Genomic DNA, 23,657 nt, shown 5'->3' with positions numbered 1-23,657 from the left:
ACAAGTTTTTTATTGTCAAAACAATATGTAATCAATTTAAGCATAAATTAAAGTGAATAAGTTATGTATAACATTCTAATAACTATAAAATAACGTGCGTAGCTCATTACTTTGAACATTTTTTTTTCAAATAATATCGGTGATGTAAGATCGCCGAAGGTGATTCATTGTTTTGATTTTTCTGGGACCATCCCAAAGTTTACCATGGAGACAGAAGGCGGATATTTTGGTAATCATGAAAAAGAAGAGAACGGGAGTAGTTCCCATTCTACTCCTCAAGAACATAGGTCTTTTGCGGAGTTTGCGAAAGACAAGTTGGACAGCGGTAAGTGTGAATATTTCAAGTTCTCTAAAACGTTTCTCTTTTTTATAATAAGTTAAAAAAGTACCTAGTTTGAAAGATATTGACAAAACATTGTATGGATATCATATACAGTGTAGATCTTTTTATTAGTAAAAAGGATATAGCCTAGTAACATAGATATAAGTAGTCAAAGTAAAAAAAGTATATAGTATAGTAGTAAATATAAGTCACTTACCACAAAGTATTGGCAAATTGGCTAGAGTACTAAAGTATCAATGTAACTCAAAAGCTGGAAGGGAGTTGAGGAGGCGCCTGCCTATGGCCGGGCAGCTCGGAGCTCACCTCATGCATCCCAGGAGACTGCTTCTGCACTCAACGCCCACACAACAAACTGATGTTGTGCTAATTTTCCCTAAAGGTTAGTAGTTTATAATTCTCAAAGGACTCAAATTGCTTAAAGAATTAAGCTTGAAAGATCTTGCCTCTTAAGATACAATTATGTACCACAATTTGACACGAAAACCTTGTACTTATCTTAAACTTTTTACATACTACTTTTATAATATATTTTATTCTAAATTGCCAGTAGAATAAAATTTTCCCCTTTTAGGTCTACCTGACAGTATGCTATTGTGGTTACTTCAAAAGCTCCGAGGAAGTAGACCTCGCCTGCGGGTGTGTGTGAGACAACATGCCTCATCACAATGTTCGGCGTTTTACATCACAGCTGATGATGATGTGTATGTATTCAAATTATTATATTACACATAATGCTGTGCATATTTTAATGAAACTTTAACAGAGTTTCTGAATAAAATAATAATGGGAAAATTATTACTTTTTTGGCTGGAAATTGTAGCTACCAGTTATATTTGGGCCATGTTGTCACAGCAATAAATATCTATGATCTCTTTGAATGAAATTATCTTTGGTTACTAGATAACCTGGTGAACTTTGTATCAATTGGACATAAATGATTCAAGCCTAAAATTAGCCAAATTGGTTCAGCCGTTCTATAGTTTTAGCAATACTAACAAAATTAAAAATTAATATATTTTTTTGATAATAACCCTTCTGTTAGTTTTGCTTACAAATTTTTTTTCAGTTTATTGCAAACAGCAGAAGAAGTTCATCTTCCAAAGTTGTTGAAACCTGAATTTGGTGGGGGATACAAAGAGTTCACTGTTCGGGACATGCATTGCTTTCAAGGGGTGAGTATTTAACATCTTTAAAACTATGAATAATAAAAACTAAGGAATCGTAACTCCCATACTATTACCATTTTAAATTTGGTTCCTTTTGATCTGTCATGTAACGTCAACCTAGTACCGCTCAAGGTCACCTAAATATTGCAAATGTATTGAAATGTGTACCTAAGGTACACTTTTTGGACAAGTATTGTGGAGCATGTTTTTTGACGGAGTTAATTTTCCTTAGTTTTTATTATTCATAGCTTTAAAAGTAAAAACACCTTATATTCTTTTATTAGATTTATTTTTCTGATAGATACACAGACGCACAGATGCATGTTTTTAACAGGGCTCAGAAATGGAAGTATTAAAATTTTCATGGGGCTTAAAGAAAGAAGATTTTTTTTTTTACCAAAGGCAGGTAGTTTCAGCCCTGACGTCACTGCAACCCTTAAGGTTCTATTGTGACTAAAATATTATATGGAACCATAGATGTTTGGTCTCTGTATGGAACTCAGTAAATTTTAATTTTCAAAGGGCACTTCAGCATCGGAGCTTTTGAATTCACAAGAGAGAGGAGCACTAGTCAAGCATATATTGGAAGCAGCAAGAGCGGAGGCTGGTGATGAACATGCATTAGAACCAGCATTGACATTACGACTTGGCCAGAGTATAGGTAAAATTTCTGTCTGTACAGTTTAAAAGAAAACAATTTCCTAACCTAGGAGCATTTATAATGGAGAATGTTACTAGGTATGCCAAATTGCTTGAAATTTTGTCACAGTAAAGCCTGTATGTATACAAATCCACTAGTTTTTGTTGTAGTCAAAATACCTAGTAGTTTTGATTTTATAGCCATTCAAAGTTTCAAAAAATATCGAGTCCCGCTAATTACAGTCCCGTGACCGCTTGTGACGTCATATCACAATTGCGCCGCGCGGGCCCCATACAATAAACGTGATTTATTGGCTTTTTTTGCTCTTTATAAATAACGGCAACATGTAGGCACTTGCAATTTTCACCAAGGCCTTAATTATATTATGTGTACTTTAATAATTAATAATAATATTAAAATAAAATAAAAAATTAAGGGGGGCTCCCATACAAAAATCACAATTGCTGGCCTACTTTTGCTATGTAGCGGTACGGAACTCTTCGTGCGCGAGTCCGACTCGCACTTGGCTGATTATTTATTTGTATTTTTTTACTAACGAAATACGTGAAGCCATTTATTTTTATTTGTTACTCTTTTCAGATCGGCAAGAGACCCGTATAGCGAGCATGCTATTGATTATGTTCAAGTAAAATAATCGACCATACTGTTATAGAGCAAAATAGGCCAAAAATTGTGATATTTGTATGGGAGCGCCCCTTAAATTTTTAATCTATTTTAATATTATTCTTAATTATTAAAGTACACATATAATTAAGGCCTTGGTGAAAATTCCAAGTGCCTACCTGTTGCCGTTATTGATAAAGAGCAAAAAAAGCCAAAAAAGGCCCGTGTAGGGGGCCCGTGCGGCGCAATTATTGTGATATGACGTCACACCGCGCCGTAACCGGGCGCCCGCGTCGTAGAGTTACAACTTGTTTTGCTGATAAATCTGAAACTAATTAAGGTATCCAAGTAATTCTTTCACTAGTATTTTTTATTTTTGACAGAGAATATGGACTGCTAATATTTAATCAAAATTAGGTAAATTTCTTCATTCATCCAGTCTGTGGCAATGGATTGCTGTACAATTTAGAAATTTGGTCTTGTTTTTATTTGCATGTTTTTTTTCTGATACTCAGCTGGTACAGTAGCAGTAGCAAATTTTGGAATAAGCTAACTGTTAGTTTACTTGTTACTTGTTGTAATACACTTGTATTAATTATTATACATTGTGAAATACACAGTATGTAAACTCAATTATTTTTTATACAAAGTGATGAGACATACAGAGTGTAACAAAACTAGGTAATATAACTTTAGGTTATGTATCACACAATCCATCCATATCCAACAAAAAAAAAATTATTGCTCTTTCAGCGCCGCTCCTTTCGCAGTGAACTCTGTAAAGGGACACAATATACACACCCTAAAGTATTACATTGTTTTGTTATGCATAGTATAAATACCATTACAGTTACCTATGGTTAATAATTTCAGTGCCGGCGTGTGTGAGTCGTGGGGTCGTGGCGAGCATGTTTCCACTACACGATAGAGCAAAATTGGAGAGTCTACGTAAGAAATGGGTCAAAACATTCTTTTCACCTCAACCACTAGGTGAGAATTGTTCAAGATTTCATCCACCTTCTTTACTTATATTTTTTTTACATGTGTATTTGTCTAATATGTTAGAGACTTTCTTGTTAGGTTTCAAAATTTTAAGTAGTAAAGGGGCTTGTCATCCTTACATTGATTGTTATTTTTTTGCTAAGTGGTTCTTATAAAACGTTTAAATTGTTTCAGATGAAATAAGTGAATATTTTGGTGTTAAAATAGCTATGTATTTTGCATGGCTCGGTCACTATACTCAATCTCTAACTGTGCCAGCTGTAGTTGGGTTCATATTTTGGGTAAGTTAAGACTTGGTCCTTTGAGCCGGATAGGAAAAATACTACTTACTTAATACATTTTTATTTTTAGGTGTGGCTTGGCACTGCGAATGATTATTGGAAGGACATAGCATACGTTTTGTTCTCACTTTTCAACGTTTTATGGGCTTGCGTTTATTTGGAGACATGGAAAAGGTATGAAATTACAATAGAACATGTACTCATTAGAGTGTTATTACTTATTTTTATGTGAAAAGTAATTTCGCCAACCTTTGCACTGCTGACTGTGCTTTGATTGGGCGATACTGTTGCCGCCGTACGGCCATTGGTGGGTGAATGTTTCAGGAAGAGCGTGAATTGTTGTTTTTCGCTCTAATATTATGTATGAAGCTAGATGACGCCCGCAACTCTGTTGCGCCAAAATTCGTGTATTGCGGGGGAACCGTACATTTTTCCGGGATAAAAAATATCCTTTATCCTTTCTCGGGGCTCAAAGTATCTCCGTGCTAAATTTCAGCAAAATCGGTTCAGCGGTTTGAGCGTGAAGAGGTAACAGACAGTCACGCAGACATACATATACATTTCGCATTTATAATATTAGTATGGATTTAATTAAGCATAAATTGTATTTAAAATATGTATAATTTTTTTTAGATATTCCAATGTGTTGGCGTACAGATGGGGTACTTTGGACCAAAGAGACGAATTGCTAGTGGAACCGCGTCCATTATTTCAGGTATGTTCCTTGTATTCGCTTTTTACATATACTTACAAGGAAAAAAACAAGAATACAGTAAAGCGAGATGAGGCACTTAACTCAAGAGCATAATAGGTCTTATCGAGTATACAAGCTATTTTCTTCACAGAACGATTTCCACTTTAATACATTTTTTATTCAAATAGTGTTATCAGATATAATGTTATGACTTTTATGAACGTTGTGGGGTGATATGAGCCCAATAAACATTTTATAGGCCTACTGTAGCATGCTTAAATGTAATCATATTTCTATATCGATTTTAGTACACACGCATGTTTAAGAAGGCCTTAAACATCATTAGAACCTAAAATGACCTATATTCATGAGTTAAATAACTTCTTGAATGTTATCAAACAACTGTAACGTACAAAATCTTTACAAATCAGACTAGGGTCTTATAGGTTTTGGGTCACATAACTTACTTTGATTTTTGAATACTACAAAGTAGTTAATAAGCTACAAAGCATAATAAACTTACAGATTATACATACCTACAGGCTACATGACGCCCTCAACTCCGTTGCGCCAAAATACGTTTCGCGCGGAGAAACCTTAAAATTTTCTGGGATAAAAAGTATCTTATGTCCTTTCCGGGACTCGAAGTATCCTGACTCCACAGAAATGGATATAGTTAGAACCGCCATGTCGCTCCAATTTGTATGAACACGAGCGTGTCACTTTTTTCATACCTACTGTGACGTCACAAGAGCGCTTTAGTGATGGGAATATAGTGTAGGAAATGAACCGATTCTTTGTATGGGGACCCGGGAATAATTCCTCAGTCGATGAAACTTTGCTGGGTTATAGAATACTATGAGCCAAAACTTAATATATTAAAATCCAAAAAAAAATCACTAAGAAGTCAGTTATTTATACCTAAAAGTACAAATCTGTTTATATATTGAACGGCATAATTTCTCAGTCTAAATTTATTTTACCAAATGAATTATTTATACATATATGTGATACTTTATAAAAATCAAAAACTTTTTTCAAACAAAAGTATTGCTTCTGTATAATAATTCTTTTTTCTGACCTCATTTTCATAGCAAAATTTCTCAGTATAATTTTTTTTCGCATATGACTTAAGAATGTCATTTGGCGTCACGAGTAAGAAAATCCAAAACAAAAATCATGCCAATAAAAAAATATTAAAAATCTATAAAAAACTTAATAAGCAAAATTTCTCAGCGTTATTTCTTTTCAAAACTATGTTATGTAGTCAAATATACACACAAATCCAAAATATCCAAAAGAACTATCATCCAGAAAACCAAAATTTTAGATGCGAAGCTAAATTTATTTCGCGTTTATGCAATAATGTATCGTATTGCTTTACTAGTTGGGTGCAGATTAGCGTCCTCGTGCATATAGTACGACCTTGATCGCGTGACCCGCACGACTCGCGGCCCGCGGGTCGGTTTGTGATTCTTTACATTAATTACATTTATTGCATTTTTCTTTTCTTTGTGGGTACGTAGACAACACTTGAAAACTAATTGAGATAGATATTTTAATTTCGCTAAAAATTAAAAGTTATAGGTACATAATATTATGTAATATATTAATAAAAAATAATTAATAAGCAATCATTTTTATTGTTAATTATGTTTACGTATTGTACACTTGCTTGAAAAACACCTTAAATAAGCGGCAAAAATATGCAACCAAAGGGGCTCAGCTAATAGTTAATCAAACTTGTCAATCTTGTTTTGAAATTTTCAGAAATTGGGTTAATTATTTTTGTATCGTAGACTGCAAAAATAACAGCAGAAATGGGTAGTCAGTATACCAATTTAATGTTTTTCCTAAATCCACTAGGAAATTAGATCAGATATAAATGGATAGCTGCGGTAAAAATGAAAAAGTATGTGATTCGATATAACCTATAAGCAAGTTCTAGATGAAAGGGTAAAAAAAGTAAAAAAAAAAGGTAAAAAAGTTAAAAAAAATCCTAAATCTATGCTAACAACAAGTCAACAATATTTACGAGCCACGAAATATACGAATGAATAGCGCGTGGGGTGGCGGGCGGCGCGACGGGCGGCCTGCCTCCCGCCCGCGCCCCGCGCATACACCCCGCTCGCTCCCGATTGCTAATATTCAAATCTGTATAGGTAAAATGTTTTTAGTTTTTAATACGCTTGATGATTTCTTTGGATATTTTTCTAGTTGAAAAGAAAGTTAACAGTGTACTTAAATCAATAAATAAAACAGATAGAGAAATTTTGCACTCCTAGTAAAGGAGCAATTTTAAAAAATAGTATAGTTACATGGTTTATTTTTTAGATTTTCATTTTGTGGCTATAAAACTTCAATAAAATGTCATTCCCGTAAAAAAATTCGACTGAGCAATTATGCCGTCCAAGTCACGTCAAAAAAACATATTTTATTAAAATTTGGTGTTTCTGCTGGGATATTTTTTTGGATATTTCGTACATTGTTTCTATACGTTCCATGAATATGTCCAGTGAAAAAAGAGGAGCATTTTTGCTAAAAAAGATATCAATTAATTACGAATATAGGTAAAAATACCTAACTTCCATTATTATTATTCTTTGGATATTTATACAAAACTCTTAATTCATTGATACTTTACTATGCTATAAAGTTTTTTCTGACTGAGGAATTACTTCGGGGTTCACTTGGTTCCTTTCCTACACTAATACCCGTACGCGCGGAATCGATTCAAAGGCATCGCCGCGTCCCGTCTCTTTTGCCACTTTAATAGGTATATCGATTTTTTAATCGATTATTATTCGACTTAATATACAGAGGAATGATAAATCTAAAGATACGTGCTTGCCAGGACAGCCAGTAATATATCATATTATCTATACATATAATAAAACTGTAGAAATGACAATTCTGTACATTAAAGATATCCAAAAAATAATAAGCGGGGGCTGTTACTACATCGCTATAGAAGCCAAAACTGTGGTTAGTTTTTTGTCTGTCTGTCTGTCTGTCTGTTTGTTTGTTCCAGCATCACACGAAAACTATTGATCCGATTTGAATGCGGTTTTCGCAGTTATATTTGTCTTCTCCCAACCTTACATCTGGTGTACAAAAAATTTCCCCCCCACCTCTCTAAGAGGACCAAAGAGGGGGTCAAATTTTGTATCAAACTATTTTCTTCAATGGACTAACTTCATATTATTAACTGTATATTCCAATTTAACATCTGGTGTATAAAATTTTTCCCCCACCCCTTTATGGGGGCCGAAGAGGGGGTCAGATATTGTATCAAACTTTTTTTTTAACATGAAAACTACTGATCCGATTTGAGTATGGTTTTCGCAGATATATTTGTCTTCTTCCAACTTCATATCTGGTGTATAAAATTTTTCCCCCCCAACCCTCAAAGGGGACCAAAGAGGTAGATTTTGTATCAAACTTTTTTCTTGAATAAACTTACATCATATTATAAACTGTATTTTCCAATTTAATATCTGGTGTATAATATTTTTCCCCTCACCCCACTAAGGGGACAAAAGAGGGGGCAAGATTTTGTATAAAACTTTTTTCTTTAACACGAAAACTACTGATACGGTTTTTGCAGATATATATGCCTTATTCAAACTTAGCATCTGCGTCGCCCCAAACCCCCCCCCCCCCCACCTGGTAATGTTGCCAAGCAAAAATATGTTGCGTCGTTAGTGTTGAGTTTTACTTCTCCTTCTTTAGAATCAAAGTAAGTTATTTATTAAAAGTGAAATTAATCTAACCAAAACTAAACATGCAGATTTTGAGTGTCGTTTGATTAACTCCCGCATGTTAATCAAACGACACTCAAAATCTGGGGGCAAATAGACTTTGCCCCCGGCCGGTACTTGGGGGGGGGGGCAGCCCCCCCCCCCTCCTGGTAATGTTGCTAAGCAAAATGGTGTTGCGTCGTTAGTGATGAGTTTTACTTCTTCTTTAGAATCTAACCAAAACTAAACATGCAGATTTTGCGTGTCGTTTGATTAATATGCGGGAGGCTTTGCCCCCGCCCTTACTTACCACCTCGCTCGGTCGGAAGATCTTCCTTTGGGTCGCCACGCATATTCCCACATTCCCACAAAACGAACAAACAAACTAACAAACTCTTCCGCTTTATAATATTAGTATAGATGAACATTATTATGTGTGAGTTGTGACCTGAGGGCTGAAAATACAAATTTTCGACATTCCGCACTCCTTCATTTAAATATATGTATATTTATATATTATTTCAATAATAGTCATTTATATTCATCTTTATTTTGAGCAAAGCGGGTGGTGCCTCACACACGCGACTAATGCTCGTCTTGACCATGCAACCGCCCCTTAACGCTAAGTATTCCACGTTTTTTAGGGTCACGTATCTCTTAAGAAAAAACTGTTTTCACAAGTGTTTATAAACTAAGTCTTTGGCTTGACTTGAGGATTTAGGTGATGTATAAAATATAATATTATATTAAGTGAAAACTTAGGAGGTAGGTGTTTATAATTTAAAAAGTAAGTCTTACATCGCTTGTTACACAAATAAGGTATACTAGCCGAAAAGGGGTAAGCCGGGGGATAATTCCGAACAACTTTTGTTCGACGACTTTTGGAAATTCTCGAAAAAAAATTAATTCTGTAGACTGTAGAGAAACATTGTCGGTCACGTGACTTTTGATTATGGAAATTTGTTTTCGCGAATTTCCAAAAGTCGTACCTAGAACAATAGTTGTTCAGAATAACCCCTAGAGTCACCCCCTTTCGGCTTACTATACCTTATTTGAAACACCCTGTATAAGGCTACATTTCCACCAGAGATGTGTTGCGAGCAATGCGTTTTTGAGAACCAATAGAATCGCTTCATTGACATGAGCCTGCCATGACATCGCTCAGCGCGGCGACGCTATTGGATCAACACATTCCACGCGACACAATTCTGGTGGAAACGCAGCCTTAGTAGCGATCTTGCGACTGTCGCGCAGCATTGCTTGTAAGTCCAAGGCGTCAACTTTTTTAAAATACACCTGTAAATTCCCCTCTATTGCAGGGCGAGATGGGCACGTCAGCGGTGACGGGTCGGCCGGAGCCGCAGTACGCGGCATGGCGGCGACGCGTGTGGCGGCACTGCGTTTCCGTGCCGCTGATGCTGCTGTGTCTGTGTGTGGCCGCGCTCGCGACATTTGCGCTGCTGCGGGCTCAGGTACATACTAACCTGATATGTGTGTCTATGGATGGGTCACCCGGAGCCGCAGTACGAGGCGTGGCGTCTGTGTGTGGCCGAGCTCGCAACATTCGCTCTGTTGCGGCCTGCGGGCCCAGGTACATACAGACCTTTCAGAATCATCCATCGCTATCCCGTCGCACAAACAATGGTCGCCTTCAGTCTCGAGTTGAAATAATTTACTATTATTTATTTAAGAAATGCACTTATCAATATAAAAAGTAGCCAGTAGCTGATTCTCACACCTACTGAATATACATATAAAATTTGGTAAAAATCAGTATAGCCGTTTCGGAGGAATACGGTAACTAACATTGTGACACGAGAATTTTATATATTTTTTACTTCACAGGACTGGTGGGAAAACACGCTGGTATACTTCGCTTGGGTCCCGCGGGCGATGCTCGCTATTGTTATAGCGGTCGAGGAGGAAGTGTATGCACGGATAGCGAGATGGTTGAACGACAAGGGTGAGTTGCTTTTGTATCAGTTGTAGAATAGTAAATAGTAAGGTTATCTTTTAAATTAGATATTATGCGTAAGTTCCGAAATTCAACCCAGTGTGCTTGCCGATGTTCGTGACGTCATGCATTCAACACCATCTTGTACTGGTGAGGCAAGTGTCACATATTAGTAGTCTATGTCATACTTGCAAAAATGATATCCCGACATAGTCATTAACTGCCAGAATATTTTTGAACGAATCAACTATGTGATGTCGATTTTGACGTCATAAGTCGAACTGGCTAGTGTACTGGGCTGTATTTCGGAACTTGCTCTATTAAAATGATCACGGATTCTTCTAGTACTTATTTTATTACGTAGAAGTTGCTGTAACTATAGTAATACATTTCTTAAAAGAAATCTACCGGGTGGAAATATACATGGTTGTATTGCTCGGTGGGAAAGTACTAGTATCAAAACTTAATCACCAAAGTAGTTTGATTATACTTTGGAAAGTAGCTTAATTCTCTATTAGTTTCTAAATAGATTTAATTCTTATATTTTATTGTCTTAGACGACATTTTTTTATCTTACAGTTAGTATTTATCTGCAAGTACAAAGCAAATAACATACAAACAGAGCTAACAAAATGCATGGAGTGTTTGAATAAAGAACCTTTTATGGAAACACTAATAATAATTAAATAATTTGATAAAAAATATGCTTAAAAGTTTATATAATATTAAACTTTTAAGACTCTTCATACAAGATTCTAATTTTTTTTTAATGTCAACAACAAATTTGGTATTTTTTAAATCGCATGGACTCTTAAATCGTATACTAGTTTAATCAACACTGACATATAAATTATTGTAAGCAAACAATTGAATAAAGAGGGTAGTTTTAGCTGATAAGTAGACTATATAGTATATACTATAGTGCTATTATTTTTCTCTTTACCGCTTACCAAATGGGAATGGATCTACTTTAAATGGTAAAATCGTCAATCCATGTCCGCAAAGTAGAAAACTACCGACTCGAGACAAAGTATGAAAATCATCTGATTGTGAAAATAGCATTGGTTTGTATTACATGCTATATCGCTTGGCTACTAGCTTAATTTAAATCTTAATAGCACAATAATAAGATATTAATAGGCACCACAGCTGAATATCTAATAAAGACCTATGATAGGGCACAGCTTGGTAAGATACTACCTTAGGTTCAGAGCATAATAGTTATTGTCGACAAGTCAATAAGTATTATCAGAGTAGGCAGAACTAAGAAGTACCTCGACTTCAAACAAACGGGCGAATATACGAGAGTTGGGCGCTAGTATCAATTTCGCGCGCGATATGATATAGTACGTCAAACGTATCGAGATCCCTTCTGAGTCATCCTACTCGGTTCTGTTTACTCTGCTATTATGTTTGGAACGTTAGGTAACTTGCCACATACCTACTCCCACGCTGCTTGCATGACGTCTCTGCATGTCAAAATTATTTACACCCTATTTAATAAGTGTTGTGTTAACATCAATGCTTTGTTTCCGTTCTTTACTCACCTTACAATTAAAGTCGTATGGAATAATTAAAAAAAAAAATAGCCAAATTATTAACTTCCTCGAGGAAGTTATTGTTGGAGACAAAATTAACAGACTGTGTCAAAAATATCATGGCCAATAAATTAATGTCTTCGTTGTAACTTCATACACGGATATATTACTTTTATATTAAAACGAGCTTTTGCCCGCGGCTTCGCTCGCGTTATGAAGTATTATTATATACAAACTTTCATGCCCTATTTTAAACCCTTGGGGGTAGAATTGATCAAAATCCTTTCTTAGCAGATGCCTGCGTCATAACATCTACCTGCATGCCAAATTTCAGCTCGATCCGTCCAGTGGTTTGGGCTGTGCGTTGATAGATCACTATGTCAATCAGTCAGTCACCTTTGAGTTTTATATATATATAGATAATAGATAATATAGATAATATCGAAATTTACCTCTAGGTGCATAAAACATACCTTCTATCTGTCACTGTAATTTTTAATCTATTGCATAGCTTTTGTCGCGGGCTTTGAGCGCGGTGACCAAATTTTTTTTAATGAAAATATAAGGGGGCAAACGAGCAAACGAGCAACGAACGGAAGTTGCTTTCCATCAGGGTCACCTGATGGAAAGCAACTTCCGTCGCCCATGGACACTCGCAGCATGAGAAGAGCTGCCGGTGCGTTGCCGGCCTTTTAAGAGTGAATAGGGTAATAACTAATAGGGGAGGGTAGGGATGGGAAGGGAAGGGAATAGGGGAGGGTAGGGAAGGGAAAAGGGTAGGGGATTAGGCTTCCGGTAAACTAAGGCCCGTATTTTTGGTCAGTACTTAAGAAGCGCCTCGGCCTCAAGGAACGTTTCAGGCTCTGTGATTGGTTGGCTGTCAAAATTTGGACCAATCACAGAGGCGAACCGCGCCTTCAGGCCGAGGCGCTTCTTAAGTACTGACTAAAAATACGGGCCTCGCTTACTCGGCTTTCCCACGTACTAAACGTGGGAAAGCCATTGCGCTGTGTTTCGTCGAATAAGTGATTAAGTGATTTAATAAGTGATTAATAAGTGATAAGAACTTTTTGATTGACTATCAAAAAGTTCTGAAAAAACCTAACACACCTTACTCCGACCGGCAACGCGTTTGGTCATTGGTGCGGCGTTGCCAAACTTTGGCACGGTGTTTGCGACTACACGTATGCGAATTATAATTGCTTAGGTAGATAAAAATGCTATGCAATAGCTTTACCGCGGCAGTCCCCGAGTGCCACACGTTTTTTAGTCAATAGTCTTACATACTACAAGATTACACTTTATGTTGCTTCATGTACACTCAACAAAGAATTAACTTAATGCCAAATTATAACAGACAAAGTCAAATTCTATAATTGGATAAATATTCTTATTTATTATTGTTTGGCCTTAAGTATGTCACTTATACTCCAGATTATTATTGTTTGGCCCTAAGTATGTCACTTAAATATATATCTTTTGACCAGAAAAATAATATTATTAACTAATTCATTCATTAGCTTTGTCCACACTGTGCCTTTTTCTGTTCGTCAAGAGCATGCGTTATAGCGCAGTCAACAGCGAACGTGAGGCACGCCCGCGACGCATGTCCTTTGACCGTATCCAAAACTTCAAAAATGACAATATTGGCGTTGCTTTCCTTGACGCATTCAATTATTGAATGCGCCAATATGAAAGTTGATGACGAAAACTAAAGATGAAAGTGCACAGTGTGGACATAGCTAATACGACATCAAATGCTGAATTAATTTTCTGATCAAGTACATTTTTTTGCCAACAATATAATTTTTATTTCATTTTTCAGTTCCAGTTCGTAAACTCTTTCATGAGTTTATTCTACATAGCGTTCTATCTGCAGGATATGGATAAATTAAAAGAGGTAAGATGAAATAACTATGGAATGGTGGAGCGAGATGGAATATCTAATATCCAAAGCATAAAAAATCCTTTTCTAAGACAAGATAGGGGAAGGTGGGTCAAGATTTTAGGGGACCTAAAATCTTGCCCCACCTTCTCCTACCGTTGAGTTTATTTATAGAATTTATTCTCTTTTCAAATGCCAACCCATAAATAGTAAAACAAGCATTTAACGAAGATTCTGTAGTTTAAAATTATGTTAATATTGTAAAAGTATGGAAAGATAAACATATTGGAGGCGTTATCTATCTCTTTCTCTCTCATACAATAGTCATATCTTTGTCTCGCTTTCTAGCAACTGGCCGTTCTGTTGATCACGAGACAGATAATCGGCAACCTGAAGGAGTCAGCCCTGCCCTACCTCATTGAAAACCTGCGACTGGCGAAGATCTGTGTTGATGTATTCGGAGCGATCAGTCCAAGTAAAAGTAAGATTTGGAAAAGCAGCCTCTACACGTTGGCCGTGTTTGCCGAACAGAAGAGGACGGCGCTATACTAAAAAAAGAGATTGAATTATTTGCGTCTTTCTTTCTGGTATAGCGCCGTCCCCTTCTGTTCGGCAAACACGGCCAACGTGTAGAGGCTGCTTTAAGGCTTCTTACAGACGAACGGCACGGTGTCGGCGGTAGCCGACGGTAGCCGTCGACAGTTTATGACGCTTGCAGGGGCCTACCACGACCTTTCCTAATATAACTATAATGTTTCCAAAACAATTTTTTGTAAGATTATAATAACATTACCGTACTCTCTTTTGAAATATAATAATTTTACTAAAAACAGTAAAAATCAACTTTTTTAAGATCGCTAGTTTGATGTTAAAGTAATATTGCTCATCTGTCAAACGGTGTCGCTTAGTAGAGATGGTGGTAGATCCCCAGTTGTGACGTACCTCCTAAAGGTATGCGTCCACAGGTCGGTATCGTACGCAACGGACGTCTCGCATTGCAAACGGATAATTTTTTACAGTACTTCCACTGTATCGGCAGCGTATGGATTACCGACTAGCCTGACGCCTGATGAATGCTCAAAAAGGGGGTGTGGATGGAAAAGTCAAAAGCAGAAATTTTGACTTAGGAACTTTGTTTGGACTAATTTGAAGATAAACATACTAGCTAGTCGGTAATCCGTACGCAGTTGATACAGTGGACGTCCGTTGCGTACGATACCAACCCGTGGACGCTTATCTTTACGCGGTACGTCACAACTGCAAGCATGATAAACTGTCGACGGCTGCCGTCGACTGCCGCCGACACGTGCCGCCGACTGCCGCCGACACGTGCCGTTCGTCTGTAAGCTCTCTAAGGTGTTAGACTTTATTGAATATCTCAAATTAACAATAATAATCATAACTACCATAAGCCATTATAGAACCATGTATCGTCCCGTTTTGACCCTATTATTGGTACTTTTCATAGTCTTATTATATTATATCACTTAAACCGCAGGTAACACCGTTGGGCACAGCTACTTAATGATATGTGTGAATGCGCCTTTTTCCAACAGTTCCAACATCCACACAACTGACGGAGCTGTTCGATAAGAAGACGTCCTCGTCCGGGGACGCGCCAGAGTTGAACAAGGAGGACAGGCGGGACTCGGAGCCCGCTGTGGGACAGAAGGTCATACACCAGGCTGAGCTGGAGTCCCAGCTGTTTAAGGTATGGTAGTCCCACCTGTATATCTATATTTAAACTGCTGTCATATGTCACGATATAGTTTGTTAGATTTCAGTGCGTATAGTTACTTTCGTATACATAAATTAAAGTACTTGTAATCACCATACTGTGAACTTACCTCTGATTAATTAATAGTTATTGTTAGATCGTGTCTAACTCATAAAGTTAATATACCTAGCGGAATAGAGCAACAATCTCGAGCTGTCAAACGAAACCGAAATTGGTTTTCATCTGTGTGAAAAATATGTGTACGTATACACTTACACAAGCATGATTGAACATGATTTTTATGAGATTAAATTGTCAACGTGCGGTACGTGTCGACTGGACGTCAAAAAAAGAGTGCTGCTGTCATGTATGACACGTCTCTTTTTACCACGCAGTGTTACTGATAGTGACATCGCTCTTGCTCAGGCCTTTGTTTCTCTATTCCGCTATGTATATTTACTTTATGGTCTAACTGTGAAAACGTGTAAATAGTGGTAAGTGTTAAGTGTTTATCTATTATTAAAGACAGTTAATTAAATCAATGCATGTTTTCCTAGTGAAACAAAAATGAAACATTTAATAGCTGTCATGTGTCCCGATAATATGCCTATTTGACACGATAGATTGAGGCTACGTAGCGGCATCCGGTGGCAAATAGAATATCAAACACCTTCATTGGTTGGTAATGGCCTTCAATTTGATAAAAATAAGTGGATCCTTCAAAATGACACCAACTGCCCTTTTGTTACAGCACAGCTACTTCGATTAGGATAGGAGTTTTTTTAAGTCTAACAACATTTTTAGCATACAAAGCAAGTGTTCTGGTCAGTGATGTTGCAAAAGTGCGTCACACATAATTAAGATCAATGAAACAAATTGGGCTTATAGCTCTGCGACAATGCGAAGCTGGCGACAGGGCATTAAAAGCGGTGAACATTATGCCACTGCACTGCCACTGTCTTCGAAATTAAAAAAAATTGAAATATTCAACCATTTCCACCCCGAGGATGGATATTGCATATGCGAGATGCAACATAAACACAATATTATTACCATTTCACGCGTGCGAGGGTCGATCAGCCTGTCTAACAGCCTTTTATGCTTCACAGTATGACGGCACGTTCGCGGAATACCTGGAAATGCTGACGCAGCTGGGCCACGTGCTGCTGTTCTCGGCGGCGTTCCCGCTGGCGGCGCTGTGCGCGCTGCTCAACAACGCGGCCGAGGTGCGCGCGGACGCGTTCAAGCTGTGCCACGTGGCGCAGCGGCCGTTCGGCCAGCGCGTCGCCAGTGTCGGCAGCTGGCAGGTAATGTTATGTGCCTTTAACTTTAGTGATCTCTGAGTAATATTTTACTTTTACTTGTCCTCGTTCGTAAATCAGCGTTCGACTTTAATTAAGATGAATATATTAAGCTCATAAGTGCCGCTCAAAATACATGCTTTGTTATAGAACACTTGGAGTCGCTTTTTATCTGACTTAATTCGTTCTAATGCGAAGGCAATGTTTTGTAATTGTATGATGACCTGGTCGACGTCATTACATGCGATTGCGTACGCGTGTGCGCATATGGCTCTATATATTTGATTTTGCAATCGCTTTTTTCTTTTACGTATTTTTGCGCGTGCTTGTGGAAAGGCGACATCTGTAATTAAACAATCGAAAATATCGATATTACACGCGCTTGCGTACGCGTGTGCGTGTGTATACGTTCATGCGTGCGTGCACATATATCTGTCGGCAGCACGCGATGGAGGCGATGGTGGCGGTGGCGGTGCTGGTGAACTGCGCGCTGATTGGTCTCTCCGGGCCCGTGCACCGCCTCCTGCCAGACGCCACGCCCGCTCAGACTGTGCTTATCATCGTCGCGCTAGAGGTAATGTAAGAAGTTAAGTTAGTGATGTTAAAGGTGTGAATCAACAGAAAGAAAGAGAGGTGTTGTCCACCCTCTCAGGTGCAAACTGCAAGCCATGCTTCTGATTTTGCCACTTAGCAAACATTTTGTGCAAATTTTAATCAATGTTAATTTAGACGTTTTATTTTTCTTATCATGTTTTGTGCAAATAAAGATATTGAATTGAATTGAAATTGAATTGATACTTTAGTTTTTAGCTTTGAAAACGTTTCTGTAGTTTGAGGAGTGACAGTTTTTGTTGGCTTGAAGATCTTTTTTTCTATTGAAATATTGCAATCCCTGTATTTCACGAAATATTTTTGTATCCAGCAATAAGTATATTTATGAATAAAGTATACTTTACCGTTTTTTCTCGTCCACAGCACGTAGTATTGGTGATAGTGTTGGCGCTGCGGCTGGCGATCCCCGAGATCCCCGCGTGGCTGGCCACTGAAATGGCCAAGGTCGAGTTCCAGCGACGAGAGGCCATCAAGAATGCGCATGCGCCGCTATTAGTAAGTTTGGTGATATCAGAAGAAATGTTAATAAAATTGACAATCAAATACAATCTTATCTCACAATTTCTATCCAAATTAGTTAGGTAAAGATAAGTATCTAACGTCAAATGTAAATCTACTTAACGTTAAACGTTAAGCTACTTAAGTAAAAAAAAATTACTTCTTCACGCTCAAACGACCGTGAAGTATATGTAGATAGACGGACAAAGGGGTACGAACCTTTGTGGCAAATCTAGTCGCCGGCCATCTTGATTTTTTCCGAGCACGATAAAAGTGGTATATTTGTATAGAGGACATGGTATCCTAAAGTGTCACGTTTCCGAGATATTTGGAATTAAAGATCGCCATTTGTGTCCTTTGTACTCATATGGCGATCTTTACTTCTAAATCCAGGTTCGATACAAAAATGTTCGAACCTCTTTATGATTATATTATTGTACCATGCCACGTGAGGATATGGATATATTGGCTTAAAATTATAGATAAACTTTTTCAACGAGCGTTGGTCAGAATTTGAAAGTAATAATTTCCTCCGCCCAGTCTTCCTGTACAAGCGGGGACGATGTGCTTCCCGGTAGCGGTATCGCGAGCGGAGCGGGCAGCGGGGCGACGAGCGGGGCGGGCACGGGCGCAGGGGCGGGGCGGGGTACGCCCACCACGCCCAAGCCGCAGTCCCCGCCCGGTGTAGACCGCAAGAAGATTACCATGAAGATACCTGAGATACCGCCATTCCGGTAAGTATTTAATTTTAAGGATCTTTAGGTTTAGGAAGCGGTGCGGTGTGCAACAAATACGAATAAATTTTTGGACCCTTGACAATTTAAGGACGATATTGGGATGCACACACTCTCAAAAAATTTTGACCCTCGGGCCTCGACAATTTGGGGACGATATTGGGGTGCACACACTGAATACTCCACATACATAGAGCAAACTGCATGAGTAAAGGGCATGGATATTTTGTCTATTTGCGTTAAGACTACAGTGAAATGTCAGGCCATGACGAGCTGTAATTTTGATTGATGATTTGTGAACGATTCCTGTATTTTTAACGCTAATATTATAGTCCGAAAGTTCATTTAAGCAGCTTATAGTAGGTTGTGTCATTTTATCATTTAGTATTGCTATGTCCAATCATTATAGGTTTAAATTTAAGATTTTCTTAGTTCTATGAGAAGTATAGTCTATTTATACAATAATAATATTATGTATATTATATTATCAAGTATATATTGTTATTAGAATAACATGTTTAAAGTCATGTAGAAAATGTTCATTACAACATGTTGTAAGTATTCGATATAATCTTACTGCTTTAATTAACAGTAAAAAAACATTCGTAAGTTTTTAAAGCAGAAAGTTTTATATCGAAATGTAGTTTTAAATGACATGTTCTTTTTTGTTTACAGTTAATTTGGCACAAGTATACGTGGATGGGTGTGTAGTTATAACTATAGACACTTTTACTTTGCTGCACTTAATATTATTATAAAAATTTAATTTATTATTACCAGCTAACTGTGATGCTTAAATTTTTGTCTTTAATATTTTGTTTAGTTTAATAATAAACTTATTTATACTATTTGTGTTTTTCTTTTTAAATCTTAATAAACGCTGTTTGTTAAAATGTAATACTTATGTATTTAAAATTCGAACAAAAAGTGATGATGATAAGATTCACGCAATCAGGAAGGTGTAAAGAATATTTAGCGTATTCTTTTAGACAAAGTCAAAAAATACAGAATATTGAGGCAGCATTTCTCTATTTTCCACATATCTCGGTTAGGTCTACGCGATCTTGGTTAAGTCTACGCGATGACTAATTTTGCTTACGCGACACAGTGCATGAGTGAGCGGAACAGCCTAAAACTGGATAAAGACTAAAATAGTTAGTTAGTCATTCCAAAGAGTTACGTGACACGTGCAAGAACGTCCGTAAGTCGAGGTAAGATAAGTAAGAGTGTAATAAAACGCTTTTCAAATGCCGCCTTTTACTTTTCGACTTACTGTATAGTTAATATGATAACGCTTGCCTGTTTTCCCCCTGTAAATTAACTATTATTAATTTTATTAAACTCTTTGAACGCCTTTATTAATGTCTGATCTGCGAATGCCAACTATCCTATTTCCTTTGCGGACATCTCACTTTATCTAGTGCTTACCAAACACGTAACACACCTTTTGACGCGTGACCTGTCTTTATCACTCCTCTACGCTTTCACGTAAGTGTGACAGAGATAAATAATGTTCTAAAATTTCAGACCGAAAGCCGCGTCGATTACCGAGACGGCTGTATCTACTGGTTCTCTTCAAATTCTCCCAGACGTCAGCCCGACGAAGCCTTTGCGTAGAAAGGTTTGTGAGCTCAAGTCTTATAAAAAATAAAAATAAAAATTGTTCTGGCTACTACAAATCTTGCCCTGTTATTTTTTTAATAAAACATTTTTTAAATGTTTACATTATAATTTTGCTCTTAGGTAACTTTCTTTAACTTTCTGTTCCTTTTGTATTTACTTATTTATTTTGTTTCGGCCTAGATTACAAAAAAATCGTTTACTAATTATTACATTTCTTGTTCTCCTTATATGAAAGAAAGACTGATAATTTAAGGCGCAAGTCCTTATTACCTCATCGTCTGTTAAACACAAGTACCAGGGTCACACATTTCGTAGGAGGTGGCGCCCGCCGGCGCGCTATCGCTACTCGGCGTGCGCGGGCTACGCGACGAACCGCTGCATCGCTCCGCCCACTGCATACCCAACCCGCACCCGGCTCGCATAGCGTTGAATCCGACGTTGCAGGTAGTTTAGAATGTTTGGTTGGATGTTTGTGTTAGAAGTGACAGCAGTAGATAAATAAAATTTAATGAGATACGGAATATAAAAATGCTTGTTACTTAAAGTTTGTAATAGATTTACGTAGGTAAACCTAGAGGACTAGTTGTTTAAAATAAAAGGTTAAACAATTAGTACAGCATAGTTTAACCTTTAATTACAGCAAGTGTTAAAAATACAAGTTTACTCGGTGCGACAAACCAAATCGATAAAACATGGTATGATAAATAAATTGACAATTTAATATTGTGTCACACAACAGCAATGTAAATAGAACTCTGCACTACTCATAATAGAGTTTAAAATCGAACACACGTATTTATAGTAGGGGAGGTAGTGCTATCGTTTGCTAAGTCATTTCTACCGACCAAATTTTTGTCCAGCGGTAGCTTAATATTTATCAATCAATATAATCAGCGTCAGTCGCCGCACCCGTGGTGGGATGTTAACTGAGAGTATTTCAAAGTTGTAAAAAAAATAATTGCGAAAAGTGATTTTATACCGAATGAAAATTTTATGGATGATTATTGAGGTCATGCTTAACCAAAAATGCACCGTCAGCCGTATCGCAGGCTCAGGGGATTCAACGTCAGTCGCGTTACTGAACTATGTTAAAAAAATTAGAATATAAAGTAATTTCATACCGTACAAAATTTATACAGGTGAATGTTGATACCTTTTTAATAATAAAGACCACCGTCAGTCGTTAATATGCGGGTGGAACGCCCGTCAGCCAGCGATATAAGCTATAACCAATATAGCCTTACTTCGCGCTCAATGTATCCTAGGGCGTCGCGTAGACGACATTTCCACCTGCAAATATTCAGCTGACGGCGATTTTCATTTGCATTAACCATAGAATTGTCTCACATAGCAATTTTAAGTAATTAATTCGAAAGTCAATATTTGTGAAGAATTATATACATTTTTTAAAAGCGCCATCTGTTGTTATATACTAAAACTAAAATAGCACCTACCAAACCTAAACGTGTATAATCTAGATATGACCTTTATTGGGTGCGAATTGGGATCTTTTTAATGTCAATTCAATACGATTCCCAACAACAACTTTGAGATACTCTCAATTTTTATTCCACCCATACTGGAGTAGCTGACGATCAAAACTCTTATGTATTAATAGAATAGTATTATTGTTACGATTTTCGCTCGGTATGAAATTACTTTTTAAAATGAGCGCGACCTCCCCTACTATTACATTTGTATTATTCCTACAGGAGTTGTCAGGCAGCGTGAGCGCGGGCGGGTCGGAGCCGGACCTGAACGCGGTGCCGTCGGCCGCGCCGTCTATAGACGCCAGTGCCACATCGAGTGAAGACGATAAGCCCAAGGACAAGAGCGGTAATTTTTACTTGGGAGGCATAAAAATTTCCTTCCACAAAATCAAGCAAACCAAAAACAGATAGTTCATACACGATTCCAATACCTGTCTCTTTTCAACTTATATACAACGTGTGTGTGTGTGTGTGTGTGAGCAGGACGGTCGCGGGCGCGAGCGGCGCTGGTGAAGCGCGTGCGGTCTGTGGCGGTGTTCTCGCTGGGGCTGCGGCGCGCGCGAGAGGCGGCCGCCGAACGTACCATGCATGTACCCACGCCAGACCGACACGTCTCGCCCGTAAGTTGCGCACATGAGTGCGTGTATAAGTATCTAAGCACACCATGCCGAAGATACGCGGCCGAAGTTCCGTGGCCGATATCACGTTCCGACGCATTCTGCTGATATGACACACGATAATAGCCGAAATTACCCGGCGGAAATTCAGTTGCGTAACTTTGTCCGAGTATTCAGTGTCTCGAACGCCACCGAATTGACGCCGAAAATAAAAACACTACCGCCGAATCGCTGCCGCACTTACGCTCGACCGAAGTTGGGCTGTACGGCTATAAAGCGACGTAATTTCGCCATGGTGTGTCATCGGTAATTTAAAATACATTGCAGGCGTAATCTTGCCGAACTTCGGCCGCGTATCTTCGGCATGGTGTGTTTAGACACTTAGTATGAGTGTGTGTTGTAGTTATAAAAAGAAGAAGACGGAAGAATTATACAGGGTGTAACAAAACTAAGTGATAATACTTTAGGGTGTGTACTGTGTACGTGTTTCTTGTAGAGAGTTCACTGTGAAAGTAGCAGCGCTGAAATACATTCTTTTTACTTTTGTATGGAGAAACTCGTGACGCTGGGGCGCTTGCCCTGGATACAAAAGTGAAAAATAAATAAAAAAATTAATACATACACATCCTATTAGGTATTATCACTTAGTTTTGTTACACACTGTATAAGCATAAAAGACGCCGATGTGCGTGCATTTGCGAATGCCGAGCGACCCACCATGCCGGGGCCCACGCCCGATATACACGTCTCGTACGTAAATGTATTGTAAGCGTGCGTATAATATGTGAGACGTTATTGCGTGCGTGCGAGTGAGTGTACTAAAGAGATGTAAATTGCGATGTGCTTGCGGTTTGGACAATCTAGATTCTAGACTAGTTTTGTGAGGGCGTATTTGCGTGTACGCACGTCATATATCCGTGTTGTTACGTATGTGCGTGCAAATAACTTTAATGAACATCTCTCTTAAAATATTAAATCTTAAGATAAATATTTTGTGACTTAGTGACTATTTCCATTCTATTTATTCCAGGGTCCACCAGCACCGATGCTTGGCGGCGAGCTGTCACTCATACCGATAGAGCAATTGATACAGGTGGACGACGTCAAGCCCAGACCGACTTAAGCGTTAACATTCCCCTACTATTCACTTTTTTATTATGATGCTCCCTCACCAGGAGCATTCGCTTGTAACGTTACA

The 23,657-nt window shown here is 37.9% G+C and overlaps 1 protein-coding gene across 3 annotated transcripts; it reads left to right on the top strand.

Annotated features, from left to right (window-relative positions):
* On the top strand, positions 1-23,657 carry LOC121728059 (anoctamin-8-like). Of its 3 annotated transcripts, none has more exons than XM_042116161.1 (24): positions 1-325; positions 594-722; positions 915-1,044; positions 1,410-1,515; positions 2,032-2,170; positions 3,647-3,763; positions 3,950-4,056; positions 4,127-4,230; positions 4,690-4,771; positions 9,810-9,962; positions 10,336-10,453; positions 11,453-11,508; positions 13,808-13,882; positions 14,216-14,348; positions 15,424-15,578; positions 16,694-16,891; positions 17,328-17,459; positions 17,861-17,992; positions 18,536-18,729; positions 20,257-20,350; positions 20,668-20,796; positions 22,065-22,188; positions 22,326-22,462; positions 23,490-23,657. In XM_042116161.1, exons 1-24 carry the CDS (start codon positions 205-207, stop codon positions 23,580-23,582), a joined length of 2,958 nt encoding a protein of 985 aa, XP_041972095.1. In that variant the 5' UTR covers positions 1-204; the 3' UTR covers positions 23,583-23,657. The 3 variants fall into 3 exon arrangements, with proteins under 3 accessions (XP_041972095.1, XP_041972094.1, XP_041972096.1); XM_042116160.1 differs by having other exon boundaries at positions 22,323-22,462; XM_042116162.1 differs by lacking the exons at positions 20,257-20,350; positions 20,668-20,796; positions 22,065-22,188; positions 22,326-22,462; positions 23,490-23,657 and adding an exon at positions 19,405-19,539 and having other exon boundaries at positions 4-325.

Source organism: Aricia agestis, chromosome 6 (genome assembly GCF_905147365.1).
Source record: "Aricia agestis chromosome 6, ilAriAges1.1, whole genome shotgun sequence".
NCBI lineage: Eukaryota > Metazoa > Arthropoda > Insecta > Lepidoptera > Lycaenidae > Aricia > Aricia agestis.
This window is presented reverse-complemented; position numbering and strand designations above follow the sequence as displayed.

Coding starts and splice junctions, on each gene's coding strand:
- LOC121728059 (XM_042116160.1), top strand. CDS start 205: ATGGAGACAGAAGGCGGATATTTTGGTAATCATGAAAAAGAAGAGAAC. Junction 3,764..3,949: donor CTTTTCACCTCAACCACTAG/GTGAGAATTGTT, acceptor AAATTGTTTCAG/ATGAAATAAGTGAATATTTT. Junction 13,883..14,215: donor ATATGGATAAATTAAAAGAG/GTAAGATGAAAT, acceptor CTCGCTTTCTAG/CAACTGGCCGTTCTGTTGAT.